Consider the following 16,137-nt stretch of genomic DNA (forward strand, 5'->3'; position numbering starts at 1 on the left):
AGGAGATTCACATCACCATATGGAAAGAAGCGTAAATGGATGGAGAGATGGAGAGAGAGAAGCATAGGTTACTGTAAAGCTACGTCTTAGTTTGTGCTTATCTTGGCGAAAGCCGAGTACAAATCAGCATGAGGTTTAACATCTACTCTCGTGTAATGGAAATCACCCAAAATTATATACGATTCGTCAATTTTGATTTCATGGTGACTTTAAGGCCGCAATATACTTCAAGCGAAATCGAAGAACGAACTAGTGTGACATAATTTTGATTATGCCCTCTTTGACGTGGAAATCTTCACTGGATAGCCAACATCCACAACACTCTAGCATCAAGGCAGAGAGTTCTGCATCATTTTTTAAATTTAGCTCTAGCATCATTCTCTTAATTTAAACATCTACTATTATTATTAGTAGATGTTTACTAATGAACCTGTTACTTGAACCTGAGAGGTTCAAGCAGAGGCGGAAGAAGCAGGAAGCTGCTCGAGCCCAGTTTATAAAGGACCCTTACCGCTTCACCAAATCACTTCTGGGAGAGGCGAGGTCTGGGACTCTAACAAGTTCCAAGGAGGTGGTAGAGCAGTCTGTTGAGGAGGTGTTCAGTGACCCTACAAGAGACGATGCCCTGGAAGGAAATCATGGGCTTATTAACATCGACCCACCTACTATATCCCTCAGCACAGAGTGCCCATCATGGAGAGAGGTTCAAGAGGTAGTCAAGCACGCAAGATCATCTTCTGCTCCAGGTCCCAGCGGTATACCGTACAAAGTATACAAAAAATGCCCCAAGCTCCTCCGAAGGCTATGGAAGCTTATGCGGGTAATTTGGTCCAAGGGAACCATTCCAACAAGCTGGAGAAGGGCAGAAGGGTGCTTTGTGCCCAAAGAACAGGGATCCACACAGATCAGCCAGTTCCGAACTATCTCCCTACTTAGTGTGGAGGGAAAGATTTTCTTTGCTGTGCTTGCGAAGAGAATGAACGCTTACATGACCCGGAATGGATATATTAACACCTCTATCCAGAAGGGTGGTGTTGAAGGGTTCTCCGGGTGCTTGGAGCATACAGGGGTCCTCAGCCAACTCATCCAAGAAGCAAAGGAGAAGAAAGGCAGCCTAACAGTTGTCTGGCTTGACTTTGCAAATGCATATGGGTCTATTCCCCATTATTTGATCCAAGTTGCTTTGGACTACTACCACATCCCACATAACATCCAGGGCATGATCACCAGTTACCTCAGAGACATCAAGCTACGATTCCAGTCTGCCAAGTTTACAACAAAGTGGCAGCCAGTGGAGAAGGGGATAGTGACAGGATGCACAATCTCTCCCATCTTGTTCATCATGGGAATGAACCTGATCATCTCTGCAGCGAGTACAAAGTCAGGAGGACCGAAGACCACAGCAGGATGTCAACAGCCAGCAATCAGGGCATTCATGGATGACCTTACCGTGATAACACCAACTCACGTGCAGGCAAGATGGGTCCTGGCAGAATTGGATCGTATGGCCACTTGGGCAAAGATGGTCTTTAAGCCAAAAAAATCAAGGAGCCTGGTGATCCAAAAGGGCAAAACAACTGGAAAGTTCAAGCTACTTGTTCAAGGGGAAGTGATCCCGAACATCCAGGGGAACCCAATTAGATGCCTTGGAAAGTGGTATGATGATTCCCTGTCAGACAGGAACAGCATCTCCAGCACAGGAAAGCAGGTTGAAGAATGGCTGAAAAAGATTGACAAGTCTGGCCTGCCTGGGAAATACAAGTGCTGGATCTACCAACATGGCCTGCTCCCGAGACTCATGTGGTTTCTCACGGTATACGAGGTGCTTCTATCAACTGTTGAAAATATGGAGAGGAAGTTCAACAAGCACCTTAGAAAATGGTTGGGAATACCCCCGAGCTTTACATCCTTGGGGCTCTACATAAAGTCGGGCCAGCTCCAGCTTCCCCTGTCTTCAGTGGTGGAGGAGTTTAAAGTTGCCAAATGCAGACAGTCCCTGACATATAGGGACTCTCAAGACCAACTCACCAGGGAAGCAGGAGTAAGAACAAGATCTGGCTGTAAGTGGGCCGCCAGCACGGCAATTACCCAGGCAGAATGTTCTCTCAGGACCAAAGATATCATCGGAAACCCTTGCACTGGAAGACAGGGTCTAGGAACAGCACATTTCCAGCAGTGGTCAAAGTCCACCCCTAGGGAGAAGAGAACCATGATCCAGGATGAAGTCCGAAACCTTGAGGAAGAAGGGAGAAGAGCAAAATCCATCGAGCTCGCAACCCAAGGCGCCTGGATGAGGTGGAACCTCCCCAAGAGGACAATCACATGGAGTGAACTGTGGCGGATGGAGCCCTTCCGTATATCCTTTCTACTCCGAGCAGTGTACGACACCTTACCAACCCCAGTCAATTTGCATAGGTGGAGAATGAGGGAGGACCCACTGTGCAGGTTGTGTGGCGGGAAAGGAACAACGGCGCACATTCTGTCAGGGTGTAAGACCGCATTGACACAGGGGAGATACAGGTGGCGCCATGACAAGGTGTTGGCAGTGCTTGCAGACATTCTGGAGCAAGAAAGGAGAAAGAAACAACCAGCCAAACCAAGACCATTGCTGAGCACCCTCGGCTTTGTGAAAGAGGGCCAAAGACCTGTCATCCACGGCCAAGCCAGGCAGAATCTCCTGCAATCAGCCCAGGGATGGGAAATGGAGGTTGATCTGGGGAGGAAACTCCACTTCCCCGAGGTGGTGTTGTCCACAACGCTAAGGCCGGACATCATCATGTGGTCTCCAGAGGGAAAGAATATCATTCTGGTGGAGTTGACGGTGCCGTGGGAGGAGGGCTGTGAGGAAGCTGCAGAAAGGAAAAAAGCCAAATACCAGCAACTTGTTCAAGACTGCCGGGACAAAGGGTGGACGGCGTGGCTGATGACGGTGGAAGTCGGATGTCGGGGATTCCCCGCTCAATCTTCATGGAATTTATTAACAAAGGTTGGATTGAGGGGCCACTTAAGGAAAGCAGCCATTCGTAGGCTGGGAGAAGCGTCAGAGAGAGCCTCCTGTTGGCTCTGGCACAAGAGAGAGGACATAAGCTGGAAGCCTGGAAGAGAGGGGCAGTGACCTGGCCAGTCACTGCTGACCCGCCAGCTGGAGGGTGTTGTGGTTAAGGGTCGAAACACCCAGTGAAGGTTGAGGACCACCTGATGACCTCTCTCCCAGGCCAAGGCTTCATCCATTAGAAATGGGTGTATGGTAGCATCGCAGATGTATTATACAACATTAATGTTCACAATCATCTCAGCACATACTACTATTTATTAAAGGGGTCATCGGATGCCCATTTTCCACAAGTTGGTATGATTCTTTCGGGTCTTCATCTAAAGTTTGTAACATACTTTGGTTAAAATTCCTCAATGGTTGTGTAAAACGAATCGGTTACCTAACGTAACCTCGGTTCTCTCTAGAAGAGGGAACGAGTATTGCGTAAGCTAGCTTACGCTGCGGGAAAGATTCATCTTTGCTGAGAATTTGAAGCCAAAAAAATTATTTCATAATTTGTATCCATTGACAACGCAGTTCCTCTGCGGCAGACCTAGAGCAGGCTAGCTAGCAGCTCATTGGTTCGCTCAGAGAGAACTGCTTAAGCCTATGGGAGAGCGGGGCTGAACCCGCTGCCAATGAGAAGCGCCCGCGCGCTCATTGCATCATATCCCGCCAGAATGGGCGTGGCTATGGTGTATATAACAGACTCTCCCAGGCTTATATGTTGATTTATTTCAGCGTGAAGCGAAACGCTAGTAGCGCAAGCACGGCCGGGAACGCAATACTCGTTCCCTCTTCTAGAGAGAACCGAGGTTACGTTAGGTAACCGATTCGTTCTCTTACGAGAGGTTCTCTCGTATTGCGTAAGCTAGCTTACGCTGCGGGAATACCTGGTCAACGCCGTGCGCGCTATGAATCCACTCATGAATCCCAGGGTGATACCGGGGGATTTTTAACGTGGAGTGAATGTAATATGAGGCCGGCAGAGCGGGCACATGAAGTGTATACATAAGCATCTAAGGAGAGCACAAGGGGCGAACCGGTTGTGTGAGGGACTCCCAGTAATGCAGCTTCTTAGGGAGCTGGTCGTTAGACAGCTAGTAATTTTGCCTGCAAGGCGGGAACTTCCAAGTTGTAAAATCTGACAAAAGTGGACGGGGAGGCCCATCCCGCGGCCACACAAATGTCATGAATGGAAATTCCACAGGACCATGCCCACGATGAGGCCATGCCTCTAGTGGAGTGCGCCCTGATGCCCAGAGGGCAGGGCAGGCATTTAGATGCGTAAGCAGAGGCGATAGCGTCCACTATCCATCTAGACAGTGTCTGTTTAGAGGCGGCCAGACCTTTGGTGCGCCCCCCAAACGACACGAAAAGCTGCTCAGCGCGTCTGAACGCGGCAGCGCGCGTAGTGTACAATCTCAGAGCCCGCACCGGGCAGAGGAGATTGGCGTCGCGCTCACTATCGGATGAAGGCAGAGCCGATAGGGAAATAATCTGAGCCCTGAACGGGGTACCAATCGCCTTCGGGACATAGCCATGCCTAGGTTTGAGAATGACAACAGAATCATTCGGTCCAAACTCAAGACACGCGGCGCTGGATGAGAGCGCGTGAAGATCCCCCACGCGTTTTACTGAGGACAGAGCCGTCAGAAAACGGTTTTGAGCGAGAGGTATTTTAGGTCCACAGACTCGAGCGGTTCGAACGGGGGTGCTTTCATAGCTTCGAGAACTATAGAAAGATCCCAGATAGGAACCGAAGGGGGGCGCGGAGGGTTCATCCTCTTAGCTCCCCTGAGGAAGCGGATGACTAACTCGTCTTTGCCCAGGGACTGAGCGCGTCGGGGTTCAGAGAACGCCGCGACGGCTGCCACGTAAACCTTGAGAGTGGAGGGGGACCTGCCCTTGTCCAGCATCTCTTGAAGGAAAACAAGCAAAGACGGCACCTCGCATGACCGTGGGTCCAGATGTTTGTCGGTGCACCATTTTGAGAACACAGACCATTTAGACGCATAGAGCCTTCTCGTGGAAGGTGCTCTAGCCTGTATGATAGTGTTTCTTACTCCCTCTGGCAAATTGACGAATAGTCGTTGATCACCCATGCATGTAGCGCCCAGCGCCGTGGATGGGGGTGCCAGATCGTGCCGCGAGCTTGAGAGAGGAGATCTGCTCTGACTGGGATGGGCCACGGGGCTGTCTGTGACAGCTGAGTGAGCTCCGGAACCCAATTCTGACTCTCCCAACGCGGGGCTATGAGGAGCACCGAGTGGCGTGTGTCCCTGATCCTCTGAATTACCTGCGGTAGCAGAGCGATCGGAGGGAATGCATAGAGCGGGCGGCGAGGCCATTCCTGGGCTAGCGCGTCCTCGCTCCTTGAAAAAAATATTGGGCAGTGAGCGTTCTCTTCTGACGCGAAGAGGTCCACTTCTGCTCTGCCGAATAGCCGCCACAGTATTTGGACCGTTTGTGTGTTCAGGGACCATTCTCCTGTGGAGATGAGGTTCCTGGACAGTATGTCTGGACCGTCGTTCAGATGGCCCGGCACATGCGTCGCTCTGAGCGAGAGCAGGCGGCTCTGAGACCAAACTAAAATGCGGTGTGTCAGTAGGAAGAGATTCCTGGATCTGACACCGCCCTGACGGTTGAGATAGGAGACCACAGCCATGTTGTCCGAACGGATCAGGACGTGGTGTCCCCGAATGAGCGGGAGGAAGCGCGAGAGCGCGTTCTCGACCGCAAGCATTTCCAGACAGTTTATGTGTAAGGGGCTTTCCTGTGTCGACCAATGGCAGAAGGCCGGTGAGCCCTCGCAGACTGCACCCCAACCCGTGTTGGATGCATCTGTCGAGATGACTTTTCGGCGGGAAAAGGTCCCCATCGTGACGCCCTGCCGAAACCATTCTGCTACTGTCCATGGCTGCAGCGCCGTGAGACATGTCTGCGTAACCCTGATCAGCTGGCGGCCCGTGTTCCACGCGCGGTGGGGTACACGGCTGTTTAACCAAAGCTGAAGCGGGCGCATGTGCAGAAGGCCCAGCTGAAGCACAGCGGAGGCTGAGGCCATGTAACCCAGCATCCTCTGAAAAGTTTTCAGAGGTGTGCGGGTGCCCATCTGAAACGAGGCGGCTAGTCGCTGAACACTGCGCGCGCGCTGTGTGGACAGGCGAGCCGTCATCGTGACCGAGTTCAAATCTATTCCTAGAAAGGAAATCGATTGACTGGGTTGAAGGGAGCTCTTTGTCCAGTTGACAGAGAGGCCCAGCGTTTTCAGATGGTCGAGGAGAACTGCGCGGTGCGACAGAAGCTCCGTCTGTGATTGGGCCAAAATCAGCCAGTCGTCCAGATAATTCAATATGCGCAGCCCCTGGCTCCGCAGGGGGGCGAGCGCCGTATCCATGCACTTCGTGGCGCCAGGGATAAGCCGAACGGGAGAACGGCGTATTGATAAACATGGCCTGTTAAAGAATGGCCTGTGACGGGGATTTATCTGGATCTGAAAATAGGCGTCTTTCAGGTCTAGAGAGATGAACCAGTCCCCCTGGCGCACCTGCGCGAGGAGTTTCCTGGTAGTGAGCATCTTGAACGGTCTCTTCATGAGCACTTTGTTCAAAAACCTGAGATCTAAAATCGGTCTGAGGCCGCCGTCTTTCTTGGGAACCAGAAAATAACGGCCGTAAAACCCCGACTCGGTCATAGATGGCGGGACTCTCTCTATGGCGCCCTTTTGCAACAGCGTCGCAATTTCTGAGCGGAGCGTGCCGGCGGCCATCGGGCTGACAGTAGATTCGAGCCGAGCGCGCGCACGAGGCGGGCGGCGGCGAAACTGTAGCAGATAGCCGTTCTTTATAATGCTTAGCACCCACGGGGAAATGCCTGGAATGGCTTCCCACGCTTTGGAGCATGCGGCTAGTGGCCGAATGGCTATATCGCCCTGATTGCTGCACATAGCGGGCTGGACACAGTGTGTGGGCGCGCTTTGAATGTGTGTGGCAACGGGACTTGCACTCAGAGTGGAGTCTATGGGCCGTGAAACAGAGCGAGCAGAGAGGGGACACGCGCATGAGCTCGTGGGCGTGTTTATGTTCTCTGATATTAGAGCGGGCTGTGCCCGCTTCATGTGATGGGGCTCTGAGAGAGACACGGGATATGTTATGCTTGTGTGTATGGGTGAACACATGATTGTGGGCACATTTTCTACACAACTGGCATATTTTCTCTTTTTGAGATTTCTCTGGGTAGCCGTAAAAACGGCTTTTTGTCGCTCGCAAGCGGGCTGGGACACCGGCTTGTTTGTGGCGGTAAACACTACAGCAGTCGGCGAAACAACGGGGACTGGCAGAGGGCGAAGCTTTGACGGCGGTCCGGCCGCAGCGGGGAGAGCGCCGTCGTTTTCTTAACTTTGCTAGGCAGACTTCTGATGATCAGGCTTCAGCGTGATCTTGGGTCGCGGGCCCCGTGGGGGCGGCGGTCTGCGGCGGCTGTCAGAGCGAGAGCGAGGGCGGCCGCCCTGTCTGCGCTGGGCTGTTTGAGTCTGCGGAGGAGGGCGCTGTGGTGGAGCTAGCGCGGCGGGGCAGAAACAAATTCATGGCCTGAGTGGCTTTCTGGACCTCGGAAAAGCGATCGACGATTCCCGTGACAGCAGATCCAAAAAGGCCCGTCGGGGAGAGGGGCGCGTTAAGAAACGCGGCGCGCTCAGAATCTCCCATGTCGGCGAGCGTGAGCCATAAGTGTCTCTCGGATACACAAAGGCTGGCCATGCATCTCCCCAGAGCTTGTGCGGCGGCTTTAGTGGCGCGAAGGGCGGGGTCCGTAGCACTTCTCAGATCCGTGACAGCGGAGGAGGGGTTTCTACCGCTCTCGGCCCACTCACGGAGAATATCGCTCTGTAACACTTGGAGGACAGACATAGAATGCAGCGCTGCGGCGGCCTGACCGGCGGCGGCATAGGCGCGAGCATGAAAGCTCGAGGTCGCTCTGCAAGCTTTCGAAGGAAGCGTGGGGGAAGAGCGCCATCTAGCAGAGGGCGGGCAGAGGTGTGCGGCGACCAAGTCCTCAACGGGCGGCATGGCTGAATAACCTTTTTCGGATATATCGGAGCGGTTTCTAGCCGAGAGCGGGGCATTCCAGGACTTCGTCAGCTCTGTGTGAAGTTCAGGCAGGAATGGGGCGGCCCGGTTGCACGCGGGGGTCGAGCGCCGATGAAAAAAGCTGCCGTCCATCCGGTTCGGGGCCTGCTCGGGTGGAGGAGACCACTCGAGACCGAGGCGTTCGACGGCCTGTGAGAGGAGGCGCATTAGTTCCTCCTCTATTCCGGCGCGGATCCCCGCCGACTCTCTCGTGGATCCGAGAGATGACCATTCCTCACTGTCTGACGCGAGCAGTGAACAGGAATCCTTCTCCTCCGCGGCGTCATCGGAAGCGACAGAGCGGCCACTCGGCGGCAACTGTATGTCCGGCTGGGGCGGGGAGGGAGAGCGGGAAGCGGGAAGCGGCGGCGGCCCGCATGGTTCCGCAGGGGGCTCCGGCGGCCTCTGGGCGCGGCGTTTCTTTTTACGCGGCGAAGAGAGAGGCAGCGCGGGAGCGGATTTTGCCGCCAGAAGTCGTGCCCGCAGGGACGACAACGGCAGGCTCTCACAGAAGTCGCATCCTCCATCCGCGAGGGCGAGTTCTGCGTGCTCGAGTCCCAGGCAGAGAGCGCAAATGACATGGCGGTCTCCGTCCTCGAGAGGAGCGCGGCAAGAGCCGCAGGAAAAACGAGACATCTTTAAAAAGACGCTCGGCTCTTTTAGATATAGAGAGAAAGGATACAGTCGTCGGATGGCGCTAGCTTGCAGGGCGGCTGAAGGTGGCGAAGACGGCCGGCTTCTTCAGGGTCCGTGAGCTCGCTAGAGTGATGCCTTCTCGACGGCGACGGCTTTTCTCAGGACAGCAGAAGCGTGTAGCTCGCTGAAGATGAAATGAATCAACATATAAGCCTGGGAGAGTCTGTTATATACACCATAGCCACGCCCATTCTGGCGGGCTATGATGCAATGAGCGCGCGGGCGCTTCTCATTGGCAGCGGGTTCAGCCCCGCTCTCCCATAGGCTTAAGCAGTTCTCTCTGAGCGAACCAATGAGCTGCTAGCTAGCCTGCTCTAGGTCTGCCGCAGAGGAACTGCGTTTTCAATGGATACAAATTATGAAATAATTTTTTTGGCTTCAAATTCTCAGCAAAGATGAATCTTTCCCGCAGCGTAAGCTAGCTTACGCAATACGAGAGAACCTCTCGTAAGAGAACAACACCCTTTTTACCTCCTCAAAAACAGCTCTGTTCATGTCTCTTTAAAGGTCCCGTATTATGCCACTTTTCACAAGATGTAAAATAAGTCTCTGATGTCCCCAGAATGTGTATGTGAAGTTTCAGCTCAAAATTTTTCATTTTTTACAGCATGTTTAAATTGTCATTTTTTGGGGCTCAGAAAAACGCGCTGTTTTAGTGTGTGCCCTTTAAATGCAAATAAGCTGCTGCTGCTGCCAGCACAGGGGGCGGAGTTTCATGAGCTCGCGCTCAGTCTCTCAGGACAATTTCATCTCACGGAATGATGATAATATCAGAAACTCTCAGTAAGGGTGTTCATTTCGAGTCGGACAATAATGCCTACAGAGTCAGAGTGCTGTATAGAGATGGAACAGGTATAGTTTAGTAGTTTAATTACGGTTATTATAACGTATTTGTCATCTGCTTGTATGTATCCATTATTTATTAATAGCCTACAAGTCTGCTGTTTCGGACCAGGTCCGAATGATGATAAAACATATACTGATGAGTTTAATAAAGTTTATTGTACATCGCACAAAAGACGAAGCGTCAGTTTTACTTCAGAAAATCACCGTATAGAGCTGAGTAAACACAGTAAGTTATAAGAAGTGTGCAAGTTGAGGGAGCATTCCTGTGGGCGGACGTTAGTCAAAAAACTGTTCTACTGACGTCATTAAAGAAGGAAGTAGAGGGATGCAGTCCAAACGGGCCGTTCGATGTAGGCGACTTCTGTTAAATAAAATATCTCGCTTGGCATTGAACTTTGAGCTTTATAATTTTACAGATATTATTTATACTCTAACAACAACATTACACACTAACTAAAGTTTGAAACATGGGATTACGAAGAACGGGACCTTTAAATGATAATGAGCAACTGCTCACCCCACCCCTCTCTTCCATGGGGGGTGTCGACACAAGACACATAAAGTGCTGCTTTAGCAACCTGCCTTGGCGGACACTATACAAATGGATGGGGGCGGAAATATGCTAATACGGGACAGTCCGTCAGCGGTCGTGGGCGGAGCATGAGCAATATGACATCATATTGATTATGCTTGATTATTGAGAGTGTTTAGGCTTTTTGAGCTTAAAAAAGAAGTGAATGGATTTTTTTCCTTGTATGGTGGTTGTGTCCACACACTGCAAAGACACATTTATAGGCAAACACCATATAAAAGTGAATTTTGCATCCGATGACCCCTTTAACAAACCCTGAAGGCTCATGGTTCAGAGTCCTCGCTCAAATTGTCACATGTGCTTTCTTTTTCCCCCACCGTGGCCTCAAAACTAGGTAGTGTTGAGTAATTAGCTCAATTTTTCAACCGAACGTGATAATTACTTTTGATAAATATTTGCATAATTGAACTACTAAGTGCCTCGTCTTTTTTTCAGTCCCTCTACCCAACCCTCCCTTACAATGTGCTGGAGGTTAATGTTATTCGCCAACACACAACATTCACACATTCTAGAAAGCCACACAATGCAAAAGGATAATAGCTGTTCTTGTGTTGTGGGCAGAGAGGTATTATACATTAACAAGGTTAGAATAACAGTTGTGTACATAGCTATTACGGGACAGGGAATATATTGCTAATTTTATACATTTTTAATAATAGATTAATATAAATAGGCAATTGTAAAGTAACATTTAAAAAAAAGATATATATCTCACATTTAAAAAAATATGTGTACTTCTGTATATGTGTGTGCTGTGTGTGTATATATATATATATATATATATATATACCTGTATATGTGTGTGTGTGTGTGTGTGTGTGTGTGTGTGTGTGTGTGTGTGTGTGTGTGTGTGTGTGTGTGTGTGTGTATGTATGTATGTGTGCATGCATGTATGTGTGTATGTACGTGTGTATGTGTGTGTATGTACGTGTGTATGTACGTGTGTATGTGTGTGTATGTGTGTATGTATGTATGTATGCATGCATGTATGCATGTATGTATGTATGTATGTATGTATGCATGTATGCATGTATGCATGTATGCATGTATGCATGTATGTATGTATGTATGTATGTATGTATGTATGTATGTATGTATGCATGTATGCATGTATGTATGTATGTATGTATGTATGTATGTGTATGTATATAAACAAACAATATATAAACTATATATATAAACTATATATATATATATATATATATATATATATATAAACAAATTCAGTGGCTTTCTAGTAAGCAAAGAGTGCATAAAGCAAAGGCCTGGCTCTATTAGCTGGAAAGAATCTCATGGAATAACATTTCAGTTGCTCACAGGCTTAAAGAAGAGTGAATTAAAGAGATAGAGCGGAGGCAAGCTAAGAGGAAACCAAAACCAGTGTCTTTCTTCCTCCCCACACCTTTGTGATATCAATAATTCCTTATCTAAATGGATCCAGAGCCACCCGTAACAGCTTTTTGATTTTGTGTGAGACCATGCCAGGCCTCATAAATAAATATGAGGAGTGGTGGGGGAATTCTGGAATGCTGTAGTTTACCTCACCGTGCAGGAGACTCTCGCTAAAAGCCCTGGCAGAGACTCTGTCTGACGGGTACTGCCAACCAGTCACGGCACAGCACAGGATACTAGTGGCGTGAGGTAGACTTACGAAATGAAGTGGCAAAGTTCCCTTTCTGGGTTTGGTTTTTTAGTCTGATGTAAACTTATATATATTCATAAATTCTATATTTTAAATTCTGATGTTTACTTTGTTTTTTTAGTTTAAGGCATATGAACAAGATTTATCTTACACTATTAACAAGGAACAAGTATTATAAAAATGTTTATAAAATATTTTAATAACACTATTAAAGTAAAATATTTCAATATGCAAAAAAACTATATTAAAATTAGTACTTACAAGGTTTTATTAAAATAATAGTGCTAGTATTTTTTTTTTTACAGTCAAATTTGCAGTCACCGGGGAAGCCAGCATTGTTTGCTAGCGATGGAGGTAGTAGCCAATCATCTGGCCAAATTTAGGGTTTAAATTTATGCTTTCACGACAACAATGTAATACAATCGGAAATGTTTTTCCTTTGCTTTTTTCCTGTCCAAACGACAACGTTGTCAAACTATCCCAGATCAAATGGATCCGCGAAAATAATCCTGTAATCTGCATGCCAGGCCAGTAGTTGGCGATGTCACTCTGTAAAGAAACACTACGCACCTATAAACTAAACACTTAAAACACATGCGCATGACGTCACCGTTTTCACAAATTCGCGTTTTCATAGTTTACATGGAGATAATGACTTTTTTTTTTTGCACTTTGAAACCCATTTTCAAAAGTTTATGTTTTCAAGCCCCCAGATGTCATACAACGATTGGTCCGCGCACCGCTGCTTCGTCAAACACACCTAATGTATTCTGTGAATGTGTTTCTAGTTTATGCGCATACCCTCTAACTGAAAATAAAAATAAAATAGGATCCACCTCGACAAAATGTAATTTGTTCACTCTCGCAAACTATACAAATGACTTTTTGTCTAAATTTACATTTTTCCAAATTGTACTTGCATCTCGGTGAAATTCGCACTTTTTATGCAATACCACAAAATTCACATAAAAATGTGGATGGAGACCTTGCTACTAATAGAGTATTTAGTAATTCCAAATCTCGTAGTGTTTACGGTTTCATTTTGTACTGTTGATTTCCTTGAGAACACACAACTACCCTTTTCTCCTCAAGTAACACCCCTGCTAAAGCCAGATGAATGATGTTCATTAAAAAGACTTGCGCTGACCTGACACAGAGCATCCAGAGACGCATTATTCTTACACAACATTAGGAGCGCAAGCCTCACCTAATCTACATATCTACACACTCGCACACAGAGACGATAAATGGAGTGAACGAGAGACAAAAGGAGAAAGCCACAGAATTGGGAGGACTTTTATTGTGAAACAGAGGCAGAGGGATTATTCTCCCGCCGCGCTGAGCCCAACGAGCCGTGACGGGTCCATCTCCAGTTCCCGACACACACAGCAGTGGTGTCTCAAATGCTTCTTACCTCACAACACACACACACACACACACACACCCTAAACCTCTGCAAGCCAGTCGCGACCTGGATGGAATTACGTAATGCTGCAGCCAGTGCGGTTGTCATACAGCAGGAAGGGATGGGGCTTTAGAGAGAGAGAGAGAGAGAGAGAGAGAGAGAGAGAGAGAGAGAGAGAGAGAGAGAGAGAGAGAGAGAGAGAGAGAGAGAGAGAGAGAGAGAGAGAGAGAGAGAGAGAGAGAGAGAGAGAGAGAGAGAGAGAGAGAGAGAGAGATAGAGAGAGAAAGAGGAATGGGAGGTGGGAAGGCAATGAAGCAAGAAGTCAGACTGATCTATTAAAGCTAATAATTACAATAATAAAACTGTAAAGATGCAGTCATAACCCCAGAAGCATTGCGAACAAGCGTAGCCCTCTCAAGGTCAGACGAGGGAGGGCCGCACTTTAACGGTTACCAGCTCAGAATCCGGCTGAGTGATTACAGGTTTGAATTGTCCTCGTTCAAGGTCATCTTACCAAAACTGGCAAGTTATGTGACCTTGAATGTGACCGTACCTGAAATACTGAACAGCAACTGGATTTGCGATTGCCATAGTGTGAGAGAATGAACTATGGCAGAATACATTAAAAAGATTTGATTTGTACATTTTCTGAAGAAAAACTCAACCGTGGTTGTTAGGTCAATAAGAGCCTATTATATTGAAACCTCTACTCTATGGCTTGGTACCTCCTTTAATGTAAGATGTTTCACACATTGTATCACCCCTTTAGGTGAAAGTCGAAACATTTGATCGCTTTGCAAAGTAACAAAACGCCTCTCCTCAACAAGCCGCATCGCTTGAATGGCCTTGTTCCTGTGTAATGTGAGAAAACAGCCTGATATATACACACAACATTGGGACACGAGCTGATAAATGATTTGAACAGGTCATCTTCAGAGCGGAACAATTATCTCCACCAAAATTGAAATGCCTGTCAAAACATTCCTGAGCCGGAGCGCTTTCAGGAAGACTGCTCTGACAAGAGGCACAAAAGCGCTGACAGGAGAGGACAAGGAAGACCTCAGCTTCTCTCACGTGACATTAACCCTACTGACCCCAAAATGGCCTCTAGACAATTATTGAAAAACAGCTCCTGCCTTTCAAAAAGAGCAGCCTGTAATAATGACAGAGTATGTGATTTTGATTATTAAATACAACATGAAATCAAAATTAAGTCAATGTATTGGTCCTTTAGCACTTTGTAAATACACAATACATAAAAACTGCCTGTAAAATGGATTTTTTTTTGCTACCAAGGTCAAGACTGTGTGTGTTTGCGTGTGTGTAGTACCTACTTAACTATATTTTGGCGACAAATTTGTACCCAGAAGTGACCAAAATCTGACTAAATCTCCAAAAACCTCCCTTTAGGGACGTCCATATTTGTAAATGTGATAAAGTAAAATAAAGTAATTAAAGGTTTTTTAAAAATTTTAAAAATGCAGAAAGTTTTGTGTGATAGGTAGTGTTAGGGGTAGGGTTAGAGAGAGTAAGGGGAAAACATATACAATTTGGACAGCATGAAAACCATTACATCTATGGAATGTCCCCATTTAGATATACATATGTGTGTGTGTGTGTGTGTGTGTGTGTGTGTGTGTGTGTGTGTGTGTGTGTGTGTGTGTGTGTGTGTGTGTGTGTGTGTGTGTGTGTGTGTTTGTTTTTGTGATATATGAGGACACAAATGTGTATAATGACATGCATATTACACTGGTATTACAACTTACACGTGATATATGAGGACATTGCATGAGTCCTCATATTTCAAATAGCTTAAAAAACATAAAAAACAATGTTTTTTTTTAAATGTAAAAATGCAGCATGTCTCCTGTGATGGGTAGGTTTAGGGATAGGGGCAGTGTAGGGGGATAGAATATACAGTTTGTCCAGTATAAAAATCATTACGCCTATGGAATGTCCTCATATATCACAAAAACAAAGCTGTGTGTGTGTGTGTGTGTGTGTGTGTGTGTGTGTGTGTGTGTGTGTGTGTGTGTGTGTGTGTGTGTGTGTGTGTGTGTGTGTGTGTGTGTGTTGTGTGTGTGTGTGTGTGTGTGTGTGTGTGTGTAATGATGAAATATACGAAGCAATACATTTATAACAAATATATAAATAAATGTCAATATTATTGGTTGTAATATATTTAATCACTTCACAATACAATACAAATCCAACAGAATAAAATCAAGATTATTTCCATTTGAAGCATCTACTTTCTCATACCTCTTTTCTCAGGTCTTCTCGTATGACCTGCCTGATCTCCTCCATACTGCTCTGAGGCGCTCTGCTGTGCAGGATCTTCAGTCAGTGTGCTGGTGTACTCCTCAGGCAGGAGGTAGTCCAGGGCTCCCAGGTGCTGCACCTACTTTAATGAAGGTGCCTCTGTTCATACAACACAGGTCCCGGAGCCTTTCCGCCGAACGCCTGTGAACCTGAAGAAAAAGACACATTTAAACAAATGTTTCAATTCTTAGAGCAATTTCAAATTATTTATATCCTCTCATAATTCTCATTTATACAACTACTGTTCAAAAGTAACAGCAAAGTCATTTATAATGTTACAAAATCAAAGAATCCTGAAAAATAAGTAAGTATCACAGTTTCTACAAAAGCAGCACAACTGATTTAACATTGATAAGGTTTCTTGAGCATCATATTAGAATGATTTCTGAAGGATCATGTGACACTGAAGACTGTAGAGAGATATTATGAAGGAATTCTGCTTTACCATCACAGGAACCATTTAAATTTTAG

General features: G+C 47.2%; 1 protein-coding gene across 1 annotated transcript in view; it reads right to left on the minus strand.

The window, feature by feature from the left end:
- Window positions 1-15,811, minus strand: part of LOC130101462 (aarF domain-containing protein kinase 1-like) — a 99,521-nt gene extending 83,710 nt beyond the window's left edge. Inside the window, exon 1 of the mRNA XM_056267215.1 lies at window positions 15,607-15,811. Within this exon, the coding sequence (XP_056123190.1) occupies window positions 15,607-15,651 (45 nt within the window). The 5' untranslated portion in view covers window positions 15,652-15,811. The remainder of the gene's footprint in view (window positions 1-15,606) is intronic.
- Window positions 15,812-16,137: the final 326 nt, after the last annotated feature.

This window comes from Rhinichthys klamathensis, unplaced genomic scaffold, assembly GCF_029890125.1.
Source record: "Rhinichthys klamathensis goyatoka isolate OS25496 unplaced genomic scaffold, OSU_Roscu_1.1 h1tg000256l_1, whole genome shotgun sequence".
Classification (NCBI taxonomy): Eukaryota; Metazoa; Chordata; class Actinopteri; order Cypriniformes; family Leuciscidae; genus Rhinichthys; species Rhinichthys klamathensis.